The 25,744-nt window shown below is 34.0% G+C and overlaps 1 protein-coding gene across 2 annotated transcripts in view; it reads right to left on the bottom strand.

The window, feature by feature from the left end:
* Window positions 1-307: 307 nt before the first annotated feature.
* LOC133195463 (histone lysine demethylase PHF8-like) overlaps window positions 308-25,744 on the bottom strand; it is a 35,242-nt gene continuing 9,805 nt past the window's right edge. Inside the window, exons 8-22 of one of the 2 annotated variants that reach the window (XM_061331301.1) lie at window positions 25,314-25,564; window positions 21,380-21,486; window positions 21,008-21,102; window positions 20,093-20,110; window positions 14,373-14,468; window positions 12,494-12,685; window positions 10,712-10,884; window positions 10,125-10,297; window positions 9,050-9,260; window positions 8,030-8,214; window positions 7,181-7,267; window positions 6,814-6,923; window positions 5,476-5,572; window positions 4,883-4,951; window positions 308-4,097 (exon numbers count right to left, since the gene is read on the bottom strand). In XM_061331301.1, coding sequence (XP_061187285.1) covers window positions 4,015-4,097; window positions 4,883-4,951; window positions 5,476-5,572; window positions 6,814-6,923; window positions 7,181-7,267; window positions 8,030-8,214; window positions 9,050-9,260; window positions 10,125-10,297; window positions 10,712-10,884; window positions 12,494-12,685; window positions 14,373-14,468; window positions 20,093-20,110; window positions 21,008-21,102; window positions 21,380-21,486; window positions 25,314-25,564 — 1,947 coding nt within the window. In that variant the 3' untranslated portion in view covers window positions 308-4,014. The remainder of the gene's footprint in view (window positions 4,098-4,882; window positions 4,952-5,475; window positions 5,573-6,813; window positions 6,924-7,180; window positions 7,268-8,029; window positions 8,215-9,049; window positions 9,261-10,124; window positions 10,298-10,711; window positions 10,885-12,493; window positions 12,686-14,372; window positions 14,469-20,092; window positions 20,111-21,007; window positions 21,103-21,379; window positions 21,487-25,313; window positions 25,565-25,744) is intronic. The other variant, XM_061331303.1, reaches the window with a different exon arrangement.

Raw genomic sequence — 25,744 nt, 5'->3', positions numbered from 1 at the left:
CTTTCAGCTGCAAGTCCAGGGATAGGTATATGTGACAGGACAGGGGAAAAGTTATAGCTTGACCGGAAATCGGACCTGCGTTATAACTACTGAGCACTTAACGTAAAAACACTGATTTTGGTGGGTTCAAACTTTCATGGTGTGAGAAAAAGATAACGTGGGTTTGACTTCGTGATTGAAGAAGTGTAGAGGAGGGGTTCTGTCCTCAAGCACCTACAAGTTTGATAATGTCATTATGATTGTTTCAAAAAATCATAAAGGCGACAACAAATATACAGAAGCTTTCTCTGAAAAAGATCAAGACATATAGATTTATCTCAGGTTTATTTACATCTTATGTACAATATTTTGTGAAATGCTGCCTTGTTGAGGTTAAACACTTTCATAGATCAACAAATGGTCTGTAAACATAATCTTAAAGTTATATTCTACTTTTATTTCTATTTTAAAGTGACAGATCTTGAACGAACTGAGTTTAACTAATATGATTTTTTACAGCATCATGCAGTCAAAGTTATTGCAAGAATTAATTCTAGGAATTGAGCAAACTTTACAATGTTGGTAAAGATTTAGAAACTGATGAAAAAGAGAATTTAAACACAGAATTCATTCCCTTTGTGTTTTAAAAAGATTAACTTTACAAGGTTTGTAATATAAGAGAAATCGAAAACAAAACACAAACCTTAAATAAAATCCTTAAGCATGAAATTCAAGTGGGGATTAAAAAACCAAAAAATCAAGTGGGGATTAAAAAACCAAAAACAAATTTAAAAAATAACAAACAAACCACAATTTTCTTGGTACCCTAACATCTGATAGATTTTTTTTCCTTTACAATAATTATGTTTACTTCAAATCATTTTTTAAAATAAAGAATCAGTTATATTACAGTTCCTATAAGTTTCCAGTTTCCATACCTCTACCACTCAGCAATGTGTCAGGAATTTGTACACAGCATTAAAGAATACATATTAACAAAACTGACATAAATTATTGCAGTATGACACCCAGAATCAGGAACTGGTCTGTAGACACAGAACTATAGTATGATATCTAAATGTTGTGAGGGTTTTTCAATCAGTAATTTAAAAAATAGACTACTTACTACTTATTGCTAATTTTGATTTTACTAAATTAATTAAGATTCTGATAATCTATGATATTTTGCTCTATTCCATTACAAAGCAATTCTCAATATAGAGAATTTATATCAGAAATAGATAATGAATTTCACGGATAATTTAAACCAATGCTAAATATACACTGTGCCTTGTGTCCTAACCCAGATTTTAGAACTTCGCAAAAATAAAAAAACAATTATACTGTACATAAGAAACACAATGAAAAATTCTAAAATATTTTTGATATCTCTATTATAAAATCCAGTATGATTTGTATTTTATGTACAAATTGACTGTACAGGAAAGTAATTATAATATCAGAAAATAATAAATAGAATATACTAAAATTACATAATGCATTTAAAAACTTTACAAAACAAATAAGTTAGCAACATGTAACCAAACTCCTACAAATACTGTGTGTGTATTCAGGGTTTATTATGAGGCACCTGCGGTGCACTTTCTTGTGCGTTCATTCATAAATACCGCCAAAATATTTTACATAGAAGTACTGGTCTAAATCATGATACTGTGGAATCATTTAAATTCGTGGGAGTCAATGTTCGTGGGCAAACAAAATTTTATTGGTTCGTGGGGATGTAATTTCGTGGGCAGCACATTTATTTTGTTGATTTAATTAATCAGTACGTTGACAAAATAATTGTTCGTGGGGATGTAAATTCATGGGTAAGGGTTACCCACCAAATCCACAAACATTGATCCCCCACGAACAATGATGATTCCACAGTAGTGAATAACACTCCCCGTCCTGTGTTTCAGCTACATTCTGAATAGTCTTTGACAAGTACATGACTGTACAGTAAAGCTTACTTCAATCAATACAAAATAAAAACTTGGATCAGCAGTTTACTTGTGCTTTATATAATCAAATTCATACAGCCCACCTCTACTTGACTACTCTACAATCAATAAGGAACATAAATGTTTAATAATACCTAGATAGAACTAAAAACGTCCAAAGAACAACTACATACACTCAGATTCAAAAGAAGCCTAATAGTATTTGAAAATTTGCACTTTGAAACACAGACATTTTACTCCATCTTGATCTTGTTCCATTAATCAATTATCTTCTGGTCATTAGAGTTTCTTGTGTCGAGTTCAAGTTTCTGAAATCTCTGCATAACATAGCTTTAACCAGGAAACAGAATTTTGAACCTTCTAATTGGCCTTGGCTCTTCAGAAATAGCTCTCAAGAGCTAATGTTTTTGTTTACAAAACCCAACTTTGAATAAATTTACATAAATTTACATTACCTTAGGTTCTTCTAACCAAAATTATATCTCGGAATTTTCCAAATGACTTTGGTTAAGGGACAAAGCATTCTTTCTGGTTATTAGAAACCTTTAAGTCATGCATGACCTTTGACTTTTCTCCTTAAGAGTCCTTGAACCCTGTCCTTGGCTCCAATGCCCTTGAAACATTATCATAACTCTCCCCACTTGTCATGGTAAAACTTTGTTCTCAAAGAGTTTCAAATATTTCTCCACGATAAGGTTGTGGCATAGAATCAAAAGGGAAGAAAGATGGAAATGATTCCTACCTCACCAAATCTTATTCAGGGGGTAACTTGTTTTTTATATACGTGTAATAACATTTTAAAAAAAGTTATCCACCCCCCTCTGAGATTCATATTTTATAACACTAATTAAGTAAAACCTTCACCATAAATTGTCTATAAACTGAGATATTTGGCAATGAAACCAAATCTAACAATTGTAGCCTCTATTAAAAGACTAACCTACCTGCACTTTTTTTCAACTATTACCCTGATATCAGTATCTCAATAAATCTGATGCTTTCCTGTTAATACACATAGAATTACATAGTTTATGCTTGGTTTATAAAAAAATAATCATATGAGAAATAATGTTTTGCCTAACAATGGCTTTTTCTTATTATAAATACTTACATGTACTTACATGTACTACTTCGATTTAATTAACAAACAAAAAATAAAAATACCCGGGTAGAATGACACTTTACAAAATGGAAAACGTGTACATATACAGTAGCTTGACAGCGAAAATTAGCTTAACTGACCAAGTAAACCATGCTCCAAAGCATTAATTACCCAGGAATCCATGCTTCAAAGCATTAATTACCCAGGAATCCATGCTTTAAAGCAATAATTACCCAGGTATCCATGCTCCAAAGCAATAATTATCCAGGAATCAATGCTCCAAGATATTTATAAAATGCTGTTTCTTATTTTTTTTTTAATACAGTCTGTAAATAAACATATACTTCTTAAGTACAACACAACAATTACTTCATGGAAGTACAATAAAAACAAATACTTAATGGTTCAAGCAAACAGAATGAAGTTATAATTACAGTAAATTGCTGGTAGCCAATGTTTAAGAATAGACCAATAAAGTTATGTAGCTGATTTACAGCACATAGCTGTTAGGCTGGGTATATGATTTGTCCTGAGATCGGTTTATTGCTAGGCTTACATCTGCACAGCAGAAAAATAACAACAGAGTCTGTACTCATGTCCCTAATTCTACCACATTTCTCTTACCCTTCAACAGTACTTCACTGAATGCATATTAAGATCAATCTCTATTTTCTTTTCTGATTCAAAAATATACATTCTAAAATAATAAGACTTTCAGTTACTTGAATCATACAATTGTGACAGTAACAAAAATTCTGTAAGTAGCTAAAACAGAATTAAAATGGTTTTAGAGCAAGAAGTCCATGGAATTGGGCAATTCTAAGATTCAATGCCTTGAAATTTAATGACATAATAAAAGGAACTTCTAATAATGATTAAAAAAAATACAATGCATTCTTGGAGATCTGAACAATGGGAGAACAAGTCTTACTGGAGGTTTGAGAGGTTGTTTTACTGAGAACTTTAAGATCAGAACATGCCAAGCTTATTGATCTTAAGAATTTTCCCAAGTCTCTGTTTTGCTGTGGCTAATCCTTTCTTTGGCTTTTTGGCTAAAAAAAAATGTTCACAATGTATCAACATATATCTGATATATGTATTTAGACAGTCAATATAAGTTAAAAATTCTGAAAAAAAATAGCCCGCTATCCCAGGATAAGTAAAATAGAACTTTGATCAGGTCTTTATAAACATCATTAAACTGAAAATTTTCTAAATGGACTGTTTATTGATCAACTGGATCATTGAAAAAAGGAATTTGACCAACAATATGAAATTTTGATCAAAGAGAGAGCTTGTATAGAAAAGTCTACTACATCAATTATGTCAATGTGGTTGACTGAAGACCTACCTCTGTGGTTTACCATGTACCTACAACTGTGGTTGACTGAATATCTAACTATCTATCACTGTGGTTGACCTTGTACCTACCACTGTGGTTGACAGTGTATCTTACATTGAGGTTGACTGAATATCTATCACTGTGATTGACCATGTATCTATCACTCTAGTTGATGATGTGGGCTGACCTAGTAGATTGTGACTGACCATGTATGTACCACTGTGGTTGATTTTTTATCTAGCTTTTGACAGAATTCAATTGATAACAGTGATATATGATTGGTTTGACTACATAAATGCCTTAAACTGATCTTGAAAATTCCCCCTAAGTTGTGCATGCTGTGACTTCAAACCTACAACGTACCTTTGACAGAACTTAACTGAAGGGTCCTTCTATTTGTGCTTGGTGTGACTTGAAACTTACATTGTAACTTTTAAAAGAATCCCCCCCCCCTCAGATAGGACTGCTTGTTGGTTTATTACTAACAGTACAAACCTTTGACAGGACTTGATGGTTCTCCCTGAGAGGTGACTGGTTTGACTAGGTTTGGACGGAATGCTGAACCTGCAACAAAAAAGGACATTGTATTAACCCCTCAGTAAGATAAGAGTTGATGTAATTCACTAGGATATGCATGTTAATGTCTTGCTTAATTATTATTACTTATATGGAGGATCACCCTATAAAAAAAACTGTCGTTAACTGTTAACTGTTTAGCTGATTATCACCCTCTTCAACAGCCTGTCATTAACTTTAAGTTGAGGAACAGACCTATTTGGAGGACTACATTCTGTGAAAGTGTGTCATTAAAGTTGAAGGTCAGACTATGTTGGAAAATCACCCTCTATAACAGTGTGTCATTAAAAGCTGAAGGACAGACTTCTATTTAAAGGAGGATCACTCTCAGTAACAGTGTGTCATTAACTTTAAGTTGAGGGACAGTTTACCTGGAGTCACTGTGGAGGAGAAGGGACAGTTTACCTGGAGGAGAGAAGGATAAGGCAAAACTTTTAGTTGAAGGACAGATTACCTGGAGAATCACCCTCTGTGACACCATGTAGTTAACTTTTAGTTGAGGGACAGCTTACCTGGAGCGGAGGAGGATAAGGCAGTTCCCGGTGTATTACTGGAGTCACTTTCTGAGAAACTTTCTGATTTTAATCGTTTTCTTGGCTTCTTTGGCTTCTGTAATAGTTATCAACAAAATATAATGGTATAGCAACAGCCTAAATCCAATTTATCATATGCAGAAAAGCACAATTTTGATGAAAGAGATATAAAGATTAAAGTTGAAAATTACTTATTGGTGTGACTTTAATTACTTATGATGGGTGAGCATTAACAGTTAATTAATGGTGGTGCCTGTTGTAACTAAATAACTGATGGAGTTGTAAGTAACTAACTGGTGGTGTTGTAACTAACAGGTGGTGTTGTAATTAATTGGTGGTGTTCTAATTAACTAACTGGTGGTGTTGTAAGTAACTAACTGGCGGTGTTGTAAGTAACTAGCTGGTGGTGTTGTAATTAACTGGTGGTGTTGTAAGTAACTAACTGGTGGTTAAGTAATATATAATTGGTGGTGTTGTAACTAGTTGGTGGTGTAAGTTATTTATTGGTGGTGCCTGTTGTACATAACTAACTAGTGGTGTTTGTTAGTTAGTTACTAGTGGCGATTGATAACTTCCTTATTGCCGATGTCTGTGTATGGGTATCTAATAGGGATGATTGTCAATGATTTTTTATTGATAAGGGTACTGTTTGGTTACTTGCTGGTGATGTCTGTTGTTTGCCACATAATGGTGAAGTTTGTTGTTGTTATAATTGGTTATGACTCTGATTTCTTACTTTAATGTTGGAGGGGTCTCCATTTAATTATTTCAGGTGGTGAATGTGGTTGCTTGTTTATGGTATTGTGATTTTATTTTACTTACTGGTCATTTCTGTGACTGTAGTTAGTTAATTACTAGTGGTGCCTGTGCCAGTTATTTTTGGCAATGTATGCAGTTGTTTACATATGGAGATAACTGTAGTTAGTTACTTACTGGTGGTGTGTGTGTTACTTTTGGCGGTGTATGCAGTTGTTTACATATGGAGATAACTGTAGTTAGTTACTTACTGGTGGTGTGTGTGTTATTTTTGGCGGTGTATGCAGTTGTTTACATATGGAGATAACTGTAGTTAGTTACTTACTGGTGGTGTGTGTGTTAGTTATTTTTGGTGGTGTATGCAGTTGTTTACATTTGGAGATAACTGTAGTTAGTTACTTACTGGTGGTGTGTGTGTTAGTTATTTTTGGCGGTGTATGCAGTTGTTTACATATGGAGATAACTGTAGTTAGTTACTTACTGGTGGTGTGTGTGTAGTTGTTTTTGGTGGTGTATGTAGTTTATTTATGGGAATGGCGGTGTCTGTACTTAGTTACTTACTGGTGGTGCTGGTTTTGCTGCCGCAGCTGCCAGGACTTGCTCGACTGCCTCTTTCTTCACCCCTTCCCTGTGTGGTCTTTCTCCCTTCACACCAGACACGTGGACTCGAGCTGTAGACAAGAGAAATATTCAGTCTTAAACAGCTACAGAACGAGGATCACATCAGGATTATTTTTCGATTTTGAGCAGTTAGATAAAAAATCTATTTCATAAATCCAAAGACTTTTTTTGTGAAAAGGGTTACAGGTATCCACTGTACTTGTTTCAACAACTCTGATAGTTATTCACAGGATATGATCTGAACAGGACCTTAATTTACAAAGGGTTTCACATTTGTCCATCAATCAAAAAATAGTTGACCCCTGACCTTTAGGATTCCAGTTGTCATCTCGAGATCCTTTAGAGTCTCGGACCTGCTCCATTTCATCATCTGACAAATCCAAGCCTGGATAAACTGTTGGATTTAAAGGAAAATGAGGAAGAAATGTTACATATGTTAAAAGAATGATTTTTACAAAAATTTTAACAAAATGAGCAGAAATCATGTTAAATTCTCATACATGAACTGCAATAACAGGAATAAAGGGATTTCATGATATCTGAGGATTTGAGATAACAAGGTTAATATAAACATGGTGGTAAAAAGGGGTTTGAACTGCCAAATTATTTTGACATATCCCAGTATTCGAGATATAGGTGTTCCAAAAAAATGAAGTTCGACTGTATATGGGCAAATCCTGTATATTATGCAAAATAGAAAAATCCTTGTCTTTAATGATAGACTTAATCAAACCCTTCATCACTGATTATTTTACTGTGATTTACTGAAATAATTGTCTTGATACACTATACATGTACCTACACTGTTAGACTTACTGAATTCCTCGTCTTTGTAACACTGTCCTAGTTTCCCCCTCCTTTTATACACTGTACATGTACCTACACTGTTATCTTTACTTACTGAATTCCTCGTCTTTATAACACTGTTCTAGTTTCCCCCTCCTTTTATACACTGTACATGTATCTACACTGTTATCTTTACTTACTGAATTCCTCGTCTTTATAACACTGTTCTAGTTTCCCCCTCCTTTTATACACTGTATATGTACCTACACTGTTATCTTTACTTACTGAATTCCTCGTCTTTATAACACTGTTCTAGTTTCCCCCTCCTTTTATACACTGTACATGTATCTACACTGTTATCTTTACTTACTGAATTCCTCGTCTTTATAACACTGTTCTAGCTTAGCCTCCTCCTCCATTATCATCTGATTTCTGTTATGAAGTCGCTGAACTGTGGTGGACCGTTTGTCGCGGAACAGTTGCTGCCCATCACCCATTCGACTCATGGACAGCATGCCCTGGATAGCATCCCTCATGCTTGGGGATGATGTCCTCCTTCATTATAGAGAATATAATCACTGAACAGAATGGATATTAGCTAAGAGAGACAAGTCTTCATTTCAAAAATTTAAAATATCAGTTTCCTAAACAAAATTTTCATCTTCAAATTATTTGTGTCACATTGTACCCCATATGATACACTCAGCTTTAATTTCATCATCTACATCTATTAGAGAATTGTCCAAATTAAGAAATTTGTTTTTAGTGATTGTTTCTAGGTTAAACTTTATTTCATAGAAAGAATATACCTATTAAAATACTATAAGTAAAACATGGGGGAAAAAGTTCCCAATCAAACAGGGAAGTGTCTTTCCAATCCCTAACCTTAGTGTCATTATAATACTTAATATTATTTCTATTGAATACTTTTAGTATTCAATATAATGGTGTGTGTATATATATACTGAGCTGATTAAGTTCACTTTACATCAGGGTATCTGTTATACTATTCAATGATAATAAAGTATTAATGAACAGAAATAACTGTTGTTTACTTATAATGGTAAAATACCTGCAAATGATGTTTTCAATTACTGTTAATTATCAGCTTAGTCTAACATAATCTTAAAAATTTTTTAATCTATTTCACACTGTGCATTTACTGCAGATTTCCAATTTACATCAAAGGGCAGATAACTGCATAAAATACAATGGTATTAGAACTCTTCAGTGAGTAGTGCTTAAGAGCTCCTTCAAAAAATGATTTTTTTCAACAATTATTCAATAAAATACATGTACATTACCAGAGATGACACAGACTGAGTGTATATCTCATTTAGTAACCTAATAGCATCAGTGTATATCAGCATAGATTTATCTCGCTACTTACTCATTGTCCACAATAAAATCTGTCTCTGTTCCGTAACCACTGGCCTCTAGGATGTCCGAGATGCTGCAGTTAAGTCCGCCCTGAATTGTGGGAAGGTTTGCGCGGGGGATTCCCGGGGATTCCTCTGGTTCACTTTGACTGGTGGCAGTCTCAGACTCCTGGGTACTCTCGTGTCCCAACATGTTGTCGGGGGGCAGGGCCTTACCAGCAACTGTGATAGAGCAATGTTTAAGATAAATTCCAGGCTTTTTGATATCAGAGATAACTGCTTTTTCAAAAAAGTATAACTCAGAAATTTTCATATCTTTTATTGATCATTTACAAAATTATTTTGTGAAAAATCCCTATGATTCGACACATAAGTACTCTGAGGTTGATATTAAAAAGATCCTGGATTTCCTGATCCACAATGTTTTTATTGTCTTTGAAGACCATTTTTTTTTTTTCAACAATGTGTTGAAATTTCAATTGTCACTAATCATGCTAATTGTGCTCCTTTCTTAGCTGACCTGATTTTATATCCTATAAAGCAGAATGTAGTAAAAAAAAAAAACTACTACTGTACATAAGAAGACACCTGTATCACTGATGTTTTATCAATTGATAATAGCTACTTCCTTTCTTATGTCAATTTGATATATCCCAGTGAACTTGAAATAAAACTAAAAGACACCATTTGAAAGAGTCTGCCAAATCTGTTTCATATTTGTTTCATATTTGGATGTTTTACTGACTATACCAGATAAAGGCCAACTAACAACTAAATTGTATGACAAAGGAGATGTTGACAGCTTTTCCATTGTCAACTCTCCTTATTTTTGTAGTTCTGCTATCACCTGCATATGGTGTTTATTTGATACTTTAGAGCATGCTTTGAGTATGATCAATTTTTAAACTGAGGCAAGCTACTGACAAATAAATTGATGTTACAGGGTCTTAAATAATCTAATTTAAAGTCATCATTTTTTTTAACCGATTCTTAATTATAGACTTAAAAGACAACTTGAGTTTGAGCGAACCTGGTTTAATACTTTGAAGACAACTTGAGTTTGAGTGAGCCTAGATTAACACTTACAAGACAACTTGAGTTTGAGCGAGCCTGGTTTCATGGTGGATGCTGAGGAGGGAGATCCCATTGGTCGTTTGTTTTTCCTTGGGTTCTCGTCCACAACTAGATTGTCTGTGTCACTGTCATTCTCCTCATTCTCCCCGCTCTGACTCGAGTGACCAGACCTTCCTTTAGCATCACTGAAATATACAGTGTAAATAACATCTCATGATTTTATACAGAGTTACTTTTCACAATTATTAGTATCACTGCTCTTACACCTTCAGCTCTTACCTGATGAACTTGCCTTTTGACATTTTCAGTTTGAGTTTACCTGATAACCTTGCCCTTTGACACTTTCAGTTTGAGTTTACCTGATAACCTTGCCCTTTGACACTTTCAGTTTGAGTTAACCTGGTAACCTTTCCCTTTGACACTTTCAGTTTGAGTTTACCTGATAATCTTGCCCTTTGTCACTTTTACCTTGAGCTTACCTTATTATCTTGCCCTTTGACACTTTCAGTTTGAGTTTACCTGATAATCTTGCCCTTTGACACTTTCAGTTTGAGTTTACCTGATGACCTTGCCCTTTGACACATTCAGCTTGAGCTTACCTTATTATCTTGCCCTTTGACACTTTCAGTTTGAGCCCTATTCCTAGATCATCCTTCTCTTGTTTGATATCTGGATCTAACTTCACGAATTTCTCCTTTTTTGTCATGGAATCTAGATATGCCCCTGCCTTAGGAATTCTGACTTTTAATGAAGCTGAATTGGAGTCCTCATCCTACAAAGCAAATCCAAACATAAAATACGGTCTCTCAGAGCAAATCTTTTTGTGAACTAAATTGTTGCAGTGTGACTGTTTTGTGTGTTTTGAGTATGACTGTTTTTACACTTCTTGTAATAAGTAAGTTTATTCCCCCTGTATAACAGCAAAAGCCATTTTCTTTTACTCCAAGAATTACTGTATTGGAAAATTTGGGGGGGTTTTATAAACATATTTCAGTATGACTGTTTATGTGAATTACTGTATTTGAGTATGACTGTTTTTTTTACTTACCATATTTGAGTATGATTGGTTTTTGACTTACCGTATTTATGTGACTTACCATATTTGAGTATGGCTTGCGTTCTTCAAACATGGTCTGTAGAGCTTCTGTCATGTGCTGATGTAGAAGACCCATGTTTTTTGACTTACCGTATTGAGTACGACTGTTTTTTTAATTACCGTATTTCAGTTAGACTGTTTATGTGACTTACCATATTTGAGTATGACTGGGTTTTTTACTTACCGTATTTGAGTAATACTGTTTTTTACTTACCCTTTATGAGTATGACTTGTTTTTTATTTTCTTACTATATTTAAGGATGACTGTTTTTGCGACTTACCGTATCGGAGTATGACAGTGTTTTTTACTTCATGTATTTAAATGTGACCTACCATATTTGAGTATGACTATTTCTGTGACTTACCGTATTTGAGAACGACTTGCATTCCTCATCCATGACCTGTAGAGCCTCTGTCATGTGCTGATGTAGATCAATATTTCTGTGACTTACCGTATTTGAGTATGACTATTTCTGTGACTTACCGTATTTAAGTATGACTATTTCTGTGACTTACCGTATTTGAGTATGACTATTTCTGTGACTTACCGTATTCGAGTATGACTTGCATTCCTCGTCCATGGCCTGTAGAGCTTCTGTCATGTGCTGATGTAGATCAATATTTATGTGACTTACCGTATTTGAGTATGACTATTTCTGTGACTTACCGTATTCGAGTATGACTTGCGTTCCTCATCCATGGCCTGTAGAGTTTCCATCGTGTGCTGATGTAGATCAATATTTATGTGACTTACTGTATTTGAGTATGACTATTTCTGTGACTTACCGTATTTGAGTATGACTTGCGTTCCTCGTCCATGGCCTGTAGAGCTTCTGTCGTGTGCTGATGTAGATCAATTTTTATGTGACTTACCGTATTCGAGTATGACTTGCGTTCCTCGTCCATGGCCTGTAGAGCTTCTGTCATGTGCTGATGTAGATCAATATTTCTGTGACTTACCGTATTCGAGTATGACTTGCGTTCCTCGTCCATGGCCTGTAGAGCTTCCATCGTGTGCTGATGTAGATCAATATTTATGTGACTTACCATATTTGAGTATGACTATTTCTGTGACTTACCGTATTCGAGTATGACTTGCGTTCCTCGTCCATGGCCTGTAGAGCTTCTGTCATGTGCTGATGTAGATCAATATTTCTGTGACTTACCGTATTCGAGTATGACTTGCGTTCCTCGTCCATGGCCTGTAGAGCTTCCATCGTGTGCTGATGTAGATCAATATTTATGTGACTTACCATATTTGAGTATGACTATTTCTGTGACTTACCGTATTCGAGTATGACTTGCGTTCCTCGTCCATGGCCTGTAGAGCTTCCGTCGTGTGCTGATGTAGAAGGTCTATATTCATCATCTGTTTCTTTGTCGGGAGGTTCTTCTTTTTCTTCTTTTTCTCCCCTCGTACTTTCTCGACCTTTAACCTGTCTCCTTTTGTCCTCAGTTTCACTGGACTAACTTTCGGCTGAAAAATAAAACTTAATTTTACATTCAATTTTCCAGTTATTTTCCCTAAAATGCACTTCATGAAATATGCTGCCATGAAACATTGCAATTCAGGTCCTCTGGAATTCTCAAAAAATCAATAAATAATATATTTCTTAAATTTATTCCCTTTATACTTGAAACTACTCAAAATTCTTAACCCCTTTATACATTCATATCTGCCAACAGTACAATTACCAGAAAAAGAAAACATGAAGAAAATTATTTTAAGGGGTATTAAATAAACCATGTATCAGAGAATATACTTGTATAAAAACTAGAAATATGTCCATAGGACATGAATGCCCCGCCGAGGGTATATTAGTAATGCAACATTTTAACACAAATTGAGAAAAGTGAGGTCAAGGTCAAAGGAAAGGTCAAGGTGAAAAAATATTGATGCAGTTGAATAGCTTACATTAGTATGTATCAGCATATGAAGTTTGACACAAATTGAGAAAAGTGAGGTCAAGGTCAAATGAAAGGTCAAGGTCAAAAAAATGTTGATGCAGTTGAATAGCTCTCATCAGTATGTATCAGCATATGAAGTTTGATAACACTATCTTGATGGTATCTTTAAAACTGAGCTAAAAACTTATTTAAGAAAAGTGAGGTCAAGGTCAAAAGAAAGGTCAAGGTCAAAAAATATTGATGCAGTTGAATAGCTCTCATCAGTATGTATCAGCATATAAAGTTTGACACTAATTTAAGAAAAGTGAGGTCTAGGTCAAAGGAAAGGTCAAGGTCCAAAAAAAATGTTGATACAGTTGAATAGCTCTCATCAGTATGTATCAGCAAATGAAGTTTGGTAACACTATCTTGAATAGTATCTTTAAAACTGAGCTAAAAACTTATTTAAGAAAAGTGAGGTCAAGGTCAAAGGAAAGGTCAAGGTCAAAAAATATTGATGCAGTTGAATAGCTCTCATCAGTATGTATCAGCATATGAAGTTTGATAACACTATCTTGAATAGTATCTTTAAAACTGAGCTAAAAACTTATTTAAGAAAAGTGAGGTCAAGGTCAAAAGAAAGGTCAAGGTCAAAAAATGTTGATGTAGTTGAATAACTTACATCAGTATGTATCAACATATGAAGTTTGATTACACTATCTTGAATGGTATCTTTAAAACTGAGCTAAACACTAATTCAAGAAAAGTGAGGTCAAGGTCAAAAGAAGGGTCAAGGTCAAAAAATGTTGATGCAGTTGAATAGCATACATCAGTATGTATCAACATATGAAGTTTGATTACACTATCTTGAATGGTATCTTTAAAACTGAGCTAAACACTAATTTAAGAAAAGTGAGGTCAAGGTCAAAGGAAAGGTCAAGGTCAAAAAATATTGATGCAGTTGCATAGCTCTCATCAATATCTATCAGCATATGAAGTTTGATAAAAATATCTTGGATAGTTTCTTTGAAACTGAGCTTTGAAGAGAGCTAAACGCAAAGTGTGACGGAAGGACAGAAGGACGGAAGGACGGAAGACGGACATGACAAACACTATATGCCCCGGCCATATTCATGGCGGGGCATAAAAATAAGTCTGAGAATTTTTTTAATGTTAGCAAAGTCACACTTTATAACCTTAACATCTTGACACATTTTACACAAATTGAGTATTTATATGATTTAAAACAATTTATTTTAGGATATTTTTTCAAATACCGAGGTGTCGAAGGCCCGGATTTCCTTCTGCAGGTCCTTAAGAAGACGGCCATAATTCAGGTGCTCAGGAACATCATGTTTGGCATCCTTCAAGAACTGTCAAAAACATACAACATTTCATCAATACATTGGCATAAAGCAAGGTTATTCACATTGACCAGTACTGTTATTTCAAATCTTTCCAGATATCAGTTAACAATAAATTATTTTTGGATAAAATTAATTTTTCTCATGTTTCATCAATCTGAATCTTAAATATTTGCTACAAGTATAAAAAATACATATATTTTTACTTTCAATCTCAATTCTTACAGAAGCAGCTGAACCTTCACCCAATCTCTTGATAAGATTACATAATTATTTATGGTTCTCTATAGAAGCAGTAATTGTTAAAAGCACTACGGAAGTCAATCTATATGATGTATTTCATTGTATCAAAGTTAGTTGTAAAAGTGTCTAGTAAACTATCCAAAGAAATTTACAAGTCAGCTGATTTTTGACAAAGACTCCATGATAGCTTTTTATCAATGAATATTTTTGGGCTTTCAGGATATCAATTATAAACATTTATACTTTTAAACACAAATCACCTTCCCATATCTAATTCTTTACACATAATGTGAATAGGCTATAAAATTCCCCCAATAGGAGATTGGTGATTTACAAAATTCTGAAAATGAAATGAATACCAAGTGTGAAAGAGGTAAGTTCTTACATCAAAAACCATTCAAAATTTAACATGTTCTGTACACCATGTTACCATAATGAATAAAAGTCTGATATTAAACATAAAGGAAGTAACATTCTATATTTTTAATATCGTGAGTGTGTTATTTACTGCATGTACTTTTAAACAAGAGGCCCATGGGCCACAACGCTCACCTGAGTCAATATGGCCCTGCTGTTCTTCGTCAGCAGATTTCTTCTCCTATATTTCTCCTATATATTCATATATAAAGCTTTGATCGCCTGTTCTAGGCATACCCTACCCCAAGGTGCCATGTTTTGAATGAAATTGAATATAAACCTTCTGAGGATGCTTCTATCTTCATATAACTAATCATGATTTTGCTGTTCTTTAAAACAGAATTTTATCTAACACCCTACCCTGGGGGGGGGGGGGGGGGGGGGGGTCATGATTTGAACAAACTTGATTGTACACTACCTGAGGATGCTTCCATATCAATATGACTGATCATGGCTTTGTTGTTCTTGAGATTGATGAAGATTTTTAAAGATATTTCCTGTATATGTTCTATTGTAAAACTTTGATCCCCCATTATGGCCCCACCCTACCACTGGAGGATGTCTTAAACTAGCTTGAATCTACAATATTTGGGGAAGATCCCATATCAATATGACTAATTGTGGCTTTGTTGTTCTTGGGAAGAAGATTTTTAAAGATTTTCCCTATATATTCCTATGTTAAACTTTGATCCCCCATTGTGGCCTCACCCTTCTCCCGAGGGTCATGATTTGAACAAATCTGAAGCTACACTACTTGAAGATGATTCCATATCAATATGACTAATTGTGGCTTTGTTGTTCTTGAGAAGAAGATTTTTAAAGATTTTCCCTATATATTTCTATGTAAAACTTTGATCCCCCATTGTGGCCCCACCCTACCCCCGGGGGTCATGATTTGAACAAACTTGAATCTACACTACTTGAGAATGATTCCATATCAATATGACTAATTGTGACTCTGTTGTTCTTGAGAAGAAGATTTTTTTTCTATATATTCCTATACAAAACTTTGATCCCTCATTGTGGCCCCACCCTACCCCCGGGGGTCATGATTTGAACAAACTTGAATCTACACTACCTGAGGATGATTCCATATCAATATGACTAATTGTGGCTTTGTTGTTCTTGAGAAGAAGATTTTTAAAGATTTTCCCTATATATTCCTATGTAAAACTTTGATCCCCATTGTGGCCCCACCCTACCCCCGGGGGTCATGATTTGAACAAACTTGAATCTACACTACTTGAGGATGATTCCATATCAATATGACTGATTGTGACTCTGTTGTTCTTGAGAAGAAGATTTTTTTTCTATATATTCCTATACAAAACTTTGATTCCTCATTGTGGCCCCACCCTACCCCCGGGGGTCATGATTTGAACAAACTTGTATCTACACTACCTGAGGATGATTCCATATCAATATGACTAATTGTGGCTTTGTTGTTCTTGGGAAGAAGATTTTTAAAGAATTTTCCTATATATTCCTATGCAAAAATTTGATCCCCCATTGTAGCCCCACCCTACCCCCAGGGGTCATGATTTGAACAAACTTGAATCTACACTACCTGAGGATGATTCAATATCAATATGACTAATTGTGGCTTTGTTGTTCTTGGGAAGAAGATTTTTAAAGATTTTCCCTATATATTCCTATGTAAAACTTTGATCCCCCATTGTGGCCCCACCCTACCCCCGGGGGTCATGATTTGAACAAACTTGAATCTACACTACCTGAGGATGATTCCATATCAATATGACTAATTGTGGCTCTATTGTTCTTGAGAAGAAGATTTTTAAAGATTTTCCCTATATATTCCTATGTAAAACTTTGATCCCCATTGTGGCCCCACCCTACCCCCAAGGGTCATGATTTGAACAAACTTGAATCTACACTACTTGAGGATGATTCCATATCAATATGACTAATTGTGGCTTTGTTGTTCTTGGGAAGAAGATTTTTAAAGAATTTTCCTATATATTCCTATGTAAAAATTTGATCCCCCATTGTAGCCCCACCCTACCCCCAGGGGTCATGATTTGAACAAACTTAAATCTACACTACCTGAGGATGATTCCATATCAATATGACTAATTGTGGCTTTGTTGTTCTTGGGAAGAAGATTTTTAAAGATTTTCCCTATATATTCCTATGTTAAACTTTGATCCCCCATTGTGGCCTCACCCTTCTCCCGGGGGTCATGATTTGAACAAACTTGAATCTACACTACTTGAGGATGATTCCATATCAATATGACTAATTGTGGCTTTGTTGTTCTTGGGAAGAAGATTTTTAAAGAATTTTCCTATATATTCCTATGTAAAAATTTGATCCCCCATTGTAGCCCCACCCTACCCCCAGGGGTCATGATTTGAACAAACTTAAATCTACACTACCTGAGGATGATTCCATATCAATATGACTAATTGTGACTCTGTTGTTCTTGAGAAGAAGATTTTTTTTCTATATATTCCTATACAAAACTTTGATCCCCCATTGTGGCCCCACCCTACCCCCGGGGGTCATGATTTGAACAAACTTGAATCTACACTATGTAATGAAGGTTTCACATAAGTATAAACTTTTCTGGCTCAATGGTTCTTGAGAAGAAGATTTTTAAAAGATGACACCAAATTTTCACTAATTCTTAATTATCTCCCCTTGGAAGAGGGCGTGGCCCTTCATTTGAACAAACTTGAATCCCCTTCACCCAAGGATGCTTTGTGGCAAGTTTGGTTGAAATTGGCCCAATGGTTCTGGAGAAGAAGTCGAAAATGTGAAAAGTTTACAGACGGACGGACAGACGGACAGACAGACAGACAGACAGACGGACTACAGACAAAATGTGATCAGAAAAGCTCACTTGAGCTTTCAGCTCAGGTGAGCTAAAAAACTACAAACAAGAACAAGTATGTATATCTTGTTTCTTCAGTGTCAGATTCAGTATACATACAAAAAAGAACTTCCTACATTCAATTGATAAGCAGAATACAAAGCAACAGTGTGCGAAATTAACGGTAGACCGATAGACAAAATCTATAGAAAATGCGTCCGGTCTATAGCAAGGTGAATATCTCAAGACCGATTTGTCTATAGAGTAAAATTGGCCGTTTTACTCAATACAACTTTTCAGCCAAGGAAAAACTTAAGCTTCAATGCTCTATTGTTCATAAATCTCCTTCATCTAATCCATTTTGCAGTACTACATGTTTTATTTATTCCTAAAACGATTGTCATTTTTTGTAGTCCGAATTTCCTCAATTCCTCTGTTTATTGTAGATACGTCTAAATATCCCATAAAATTATCCCCTGACTCAGTGAACCAAAGAATGGGTATTGGTTTAATTTATATCACATAAAAAATATAATTAAAATACATTTTAAATTTTAAAATGAAAAAAAAAAACCAATGTTCACTCTATAATCTATAGGTATGCATCTTTGCAAAAGGGGATAGAAAGATAGTTAAATTCAGTGATATTTATGCATGACTATTGATTAACTAGTACATAAAAATGATAAAAAATCATCTTCATTTTCAGCAATATGCTTAATTTTTTTAAACCAATATGGCAAATGAAAACAAATATCCTAAGAGCCTAGAATTTTTTTCTTCAACATGTTACAGTAAACACATTTTTTGCCTATTCACACAAGTTTTCATTAACAAAAATTGAAATCTTCTTAGGAATTTTAATGTTCCCTGCATCTGTAAAATTCAACATAATAAATTTACTGTTCAAAGTGTAAACCCCCCCCCCCCAAATTATTTCTTAATAATCATGGTTATAAACCTCCATGTATCTTATGCCAATTCTTAAAATAATGCAGTGTACAGAAAAAGGAATAAGCCATTGAAAAATATACAATTAAATAAAAACACTGATATATAATTTTTTGGTCTATAGGAAATTTCTCAGCTCTATAGAATTTCGAATTATTGTAGACCAATTGTCTGTAGCTTAAAAAAGTTAGTTTCGCACACTGAAGCAACCAACTAGCCAAACATTTGTCTGTTTCATGCAAGGGGTAAATTAGTTGTGGCTTCCACTAGAAGTAATAAAGGACTGGTGTTATAACACCTTCAACCAAATCACTGAAAACCTGGTAATTTATTGTGTTAATTGTTTTTCTTCTTAGTTAAATCATTAAACTTTATCTACCAGGAAAGATTTTGAGGCATAATGTAACATATAGGTGCAAGTGTGTTTTCAAATTGCTTTTAATTCTGTTGTAAAGAAAGTTCTCTGGTACCTTTTCCTTGACAAAATGAATTCAAGTTTCAATTATAGTTTTGAAAATATGATTTGGTATATTTTAAATATTGAATATTAAACATAAATATGACCATCATGCATCATGCATTAATCATTGACAATATCTAAGTTTCCGGTTTAAATACAACAGATTACAATAAAATACAGCAAACAGGTGCCCTTTATGTTGGTAATCACACACACAATTACTACTTCACTGTATTCCTGGTCATTTATTTGAACACTAACCCCTTACCCCCATCAACCTTTTTTTTTTCATTTGAATTATTGTACACATGTAAGACCCTTTTTCAGGCATATGTACATGTATTTAATGAAATTTTCAGTCAAATATCTTGTTTCATGTATAAACCTGTCTGTAAGCCTCATTCACACCATCAAGATAAATGGTCCCCAACAGACAAAGAAATTACTGTTACAGGGGCTTCAAATTTTACTTAGGTCAGGAGTATTATAAAGTCTATAACATCAATTAAATAACTTTTTAAAAAAATTCTAAGAAAAGGTAAACACAAAGAAAAAATTCTAAATAAAAGGTATTAAAAATAAATCAAAACCAGCCCAGTGAAGAAGCAGAGCTGTGAACAGTTGATATAAAAAAAAAGATACAAAATCTAGAAAGATATCAAAAGCTGTACAAAAGACACGGGATAATACAGGATAACACAAGCAGCCTACAGATAAAAGGTCACTCACGAGATAGGAGTTGTTTAACTGTAAAAAGGAAGGCAAATATCAGATTTCATTACTCAAAGTACAGAAGGACTTTCTATTTTACAGATCTCAATTACCTGAGATATACAGGTGGTAGATTCTAGGTATTATAGATCTATAAGCCAAGGGATCTGTGGAGTTGGAATATTGTAGAGTACTGTACATTTCTATTATGTAACAGGACAGTACAGAAACAGCCAGAGATGCTGTTGGCATGCTTAAGGTGGCCTGACCCTTTTTTTTAGGAGAACATGGGTAACCTGCTTAAGGCAGTACGTCCCACTGCTTAAAAAACATTTGTGAACTTTAATAACATTTCTTCATTAAATTCATTGCACCTGATTTCATAAATAGAGTGAGTGTTCACTTGACAGAAATTTTTCTTTTTCACCAAATTTTCCTCTCATAAATAAACACTTCATTTTTTTTCCTCCGCAAAATTATATCAAAAGAATTCAACCTTGTATAATAATGTGGCATACATCAGTTAAACCATGGGGAATAAAATGCACATCAGGAAATACTGGGACATGTAATAGCATAATAGTGGGACATACTTATGCATATCCTAAAAAAAAGAACAAGTGAAGCAGATATCAATTTAAATAGTTGGGCTTACATCAGTCAAATAGTGGGTCATTTATCAGAAAAAAAAGTGGAGCCATACAAAGGTAAATGTGTATTTCCTATAATGGTTCATTGATAAACATCTAAAGATGAATAAGGACAATTTCAAAACTCTGAGAAACACCTAATGATAACACCACTTTCAAATTTTCTGCCCATTATATATTACCAATAACATAACCTAGAGTATATAGTGATCCATTGCCCATACACAAATTAATTATCAGAGTTTTCTAGCGAGAGTTGGCCATGACCTTTGTCACAACTTACATCTTTCCGCTGTGTCCAAGACTTCAGGTGCATGGCCAGAGACTTGGCCCCCATCAGTAGATATTCCGGGGGTCGCCTGCAATCTTCAATGTAATCTGTCAGAAAAGAGAAGGGATTCTGAAAATTTATTCTCAAAAGGATGACAAATTTCAATTTTTGTGGTCAAGATCTGCATGTCTGTTACAATCTATTGGAAACTAAACCAATTATTATTTACTTTCATTCACCATGCATCAGTTTGAAGACCATATGCAATTATTAATTAAAACAACTGAGGAAACATTCTACATATTAAACACATTATTAAATGGTTTATAACAACATGAATACAAGTTTGTTAACACTAGTTTTTATTATATAAATCACTGTTACCTTTGATGACATCCAGGACATGTTTGGCTGCGTACCAGTGGGTAGTCTCAAAACTAGGAAATAAATATTTGGATGGGGTCTTGATTCTCCTCTCTATGTCATAAACCCTGAGAAATAAAAAACACCCTGTGTACAAAACCTTCAGAAAAAAAAAACACAGCAAAATGAAAATTATCAGGGGTTAAACTGAAGAGATTGAAGAATACACTGAAAATATAAGCACCATATCTGATGAAAATGATGCTAAGAGACTCAAACTCAAAATAACAATCTTTTCAATAGTTTGGATTTTAATGGGTGGTTACTTAAGAAATAAGTTAACATTTTAAGAGCCATTCTCTGTAATGACTTGAACTTTTATATAGGAGCTGTGGCACGCATAGTCTCAGAATTTCTCCAAACTCTCTATGATAAAAGTCTTTGATACCGTAAACTCAAATCGGGCAAAAATTGGTTGCTACGTGTCATGGTTACCATAGCAACATGTCCTAAAGTTTGAAAAATGGCATTTTTCAACATCTTCAGAGTCCCACAGTTAACGTTTGCAGCAAAGCAAACAAGTGGCAATGACTGTTTCTGAAAGTTGAAGGCCTGATGTCTTAAATGCATGATAAACATGTTTGGTAAATCATCTATAACATACGTTACTATGAAAACAAAGTATTCAAAAGTAATAATTTTGTTCATTTAATTTTATAAAGTCATACACTTAAGAATAAAAACAATAATAATTATTATAGGTTGAAATGCAAGCAAATAATTGAGAAGAGATCCTTGTAACATATACCAAGGACAAAATATGATATTTCTTATAGGTTGGCAATGGTTGCCATGGTTTTAATACCACGAAGGGATTTTAAATTTACTCTCTTAGTGTTTTAATCTTATCCTATCTTTTTAAAAAACATATTTCTATATAACTGATGATCAATTTTTAAAGGCCTTGGTGTGACCTTAATTTTCACTTTTCAAAAAATTCAATTTCAACTCTTTAAATAGTGTGTTGCTATGGAAATAAGGCAAAAAAACATGCATAAAAATCTGAAAAATACTCTGTTTCCTTGGATACGTACCGTTGTATGTAGATTCCCAAAACTTTAATGATTGATATATGTGAACAACTAACCTAACTTTCAATTTTGACTATCCCCCAATCTCTAACTGGATGCAAAAAGCTGGCACATAGGGTCTAATATTGACAAAATATTAACAAAATCGAACATTTTCTCTTCTTGGTAACCATAGCAACAGTGTTGTATTTTTCAACAACCTTTATCAATATATGATATTCAACTTTAGTTCTACAAGATAAGTACTATTCAAGGTGATTCAAATAATATTTTTCTTGATAAAAAAGTTAGTAAATTCCTAAAGCAGCAAAAAAATATCACTTTAAACAACTAGTACGTTGTTTCCATGGTTACACTGCAAAGAAACAATTAATCTCAATTTTTCTTGTGTTGTCGGTGTTGCAAGGTCCTAAGGATGCATATGTGCCAGTCATGAATTTTATTGTTTTTCCTCACGATAGTAGCATTAACCCAATCATAGCAACAGATTTTGCATGGTGACACTGTGTTACCATGGCAACCATGAAAGTTATTTTTAGAATAATAATGCCAATACCTAATTACATGAGGTCAAATATTTGTCATTGTTTTTCTTACATTGTTGATTGAGTTTGATCATGTAACATCTATCATTTGTGACTATAGAGCATTTTTCAGCATCTAAAATGTATTCCAAATGTACCCATGGTTACCACTTACTTAGAGATAAATTCTAAATAGTTTCTTTATAGCATAAGTGGCAACAAGGTGTCATGTTTTTGGGAGAATGGTTTGTTTGTTTTTCTTAGTCTTTATTAAGGCTTAATAAAGATTTAAAGTAGCTGAAAATCTCAATTTTTTTCAACTTTTCTGGCTGTTACCATGGCAACCAAGACACATAGCAACGAAATTTTATTTGATATATGTTTCTGGTGTCAAGTTGTAATAATAGGCAAAGTTTCATCAAAATGCGTGGCAAAGAAGTTTAAGTGGTTACAGAGAATCGCTATTAAAACTTTTATCAGGATGTAAATATGGGTTTGTCATGTGATCAAATCCCATAAAGCCCAAAGGTCTTTATGGTAGATTTGATCACATGCTAATCAGTATTTACATTACCATAAAAGTGATACCTTATTACTTAAACATGTATTTACATTTGAGACTGATTTACAATATATTATGTACTTAAGTTTTAGACCCATAAAATGATTAAATTTTTCAAACCTCAACAGTATACATTGAATGTGTTGAACTCGTTTACCGTTCATAACATCACAGTGCATTTGCGTTACTAGTAATCGTTCATGAAACATGGAGATAATGAACAGTATTCAAGCTCAAAGTCCAATAAAAAAAAAATACAATTCAGGAGCAGAGCAAACAGGGACCTCAAAAAACATCTGAGGTGGGACTTCTATCTTCTTTTTACCTTTATATTCTTTTTCATAAAGTAAACGGTTCAACTATGACTGAATAATGAATTAAAGGACACAAGATGAACCTGCTTTTAAACAGAATTAAATACGCCTTGCATAGATAGTGTTACATAAGGGAAAACATATGCCTACGAGGGCTGTTCGAAAATTATTGAGACAATTACTTTTACTTCACAAAGGACAGAGATAAATTCATGAAAATTCGTAACATTTTATAAAAAACAAATAAAACAATTGTGCAAAATTTCTAATTTATAGGATTATAAAATAAGTCCCAGTGAAATTATAATTAAGCATATGTCTACTGACCTGGAGCAGCATCGCTACGTCATTTTAACGTCACGTCAGCCGATATTTTCTCATTGTGAAATGATCGGGAAGCATTCAATCTACTTTCTCAGTCATTTACATATAAAATTCCTAAATCTAAACTGTCTCTTATAATTCTTAAACGATTCTATAAAAAAAGTAAAATAAAATGTATGCCTTTGCTACCCAAGTGTAAAATATACACGAAGTGTCACATACAGGTTGACTTAGTATCATGCATTACTGAGTTACGCAACGGGGGTCAACTTATTTAGTCCGTAATAAAATTGATGGTCGTCCGGAGCTTTTGTTTTTACTCTGGTTGAATTATTTGTAAGAAAAAATATACCAATGAAAAAAACAAACCCTTAGACATAATTTATTGCATTGTTATTGTTTTAGCAGGTCGGTTAGTCTGGACAAGAGTTCTCAATACCGCTACACAAAAATTTAGGTATGCTCGCTGCTCCGCTTTGACGTCAAAATCCGTTTTGTCGTCGTTACCAGATTTCTACACCGCGCTCAATTTTTTTAATGATCTTCGTATTTCTGATCGAAATTCTAACAAACTAGCACAAAATGAAGTCAAAATTAAATTGAAAAATTATATACATGTTTTGATTTTTTTTCGCTTTTAATATGAGTCCACTGGGAGGTTTTACGTTCGTGTTGCATATTTTTAATATCTGATTTCGTGACTGCGCCAGGTACCCCTACCACTGACACATTAATATACCATTGAAAAGAAGAAATAAAATATTTTTGAAATATTTCTTGCTTTTATTAATTCTTAGTGTTTGTCAAACGTATATGCAAATTTTCCCCGAAAGACGTTCATTACAAAGAAGAATATACACAATGTCTCAATAATTTCCGAACAGCCCTCGTACATGTTCTACCAACCTGTTAACTTGTCCTGTCCTCTGTATATTTCATATACAAGTAAGAGACTCGGTAAACATTGGAAAAGTTAAAGATTTTAAAGAATTTATTTGGTGAATGGAAGCTTAATCAACTATCAAAATGTTGAAAGGTCTAAACTATCTGTGAAAATGTTCTTATGACTTAACATACATGTATAAAGCCTGCTAACTAAAACAAGTTTTAGTTTTCCATACAGTAATAAGAAATTCTTACTGAAGCTGTAGTGAAATGTTAAAATCATGGAGGAAATTCCCGCCAAACACGAGGGAGTCGATCGGCGTGAACACAGCGTGGATCCAACCAGTAGGGATAAAGAGGGTCTGCCCCTGCTTGATGACGCATTTATAACATACGTCAACCTGGTCTCCGAAAAATGTCTCACTCTGATTGGATGACGACACCCAAGACTCGTATAATGATAGATTGGCTTGTGTGGGTCGAACTAGGTAGAAAATTTTTTCACCCTGCAATAAATGAACTTATTTACATACACATCTAAAAAAATCATTCTAAGATAAGCCAGTGTGTGTTTTAATATCAACAACCTCCACAAGTATAGTCATATAATTTTCATAGGACTAATTTAAATCTATATATATACATGGAAGTTAACAATTCTGTGACAAGTACATGTACACTCCATA

Source organism: Saccostrea echinata, unplaced genomic scaffold (genome assembly GCF_033153115.1).
Source record: "Saccostrea echinata isolate AGI-Se365-2 ecotype Australia unplaced genomic scaffold, CSIRO_AGI_Sech_v1 ptg000029l, whole genome shotgun sequence".
Classification (NCBI taxonomy): Eukaryota; Metazoa; Mollusca; class Bivalvia; order Ostreida; family Ostreidae; genus Saccostrea; species Saccostrea echinata.
This window is presented reverse-complemented; position numbering and strand designations above follow the sequence as displayed.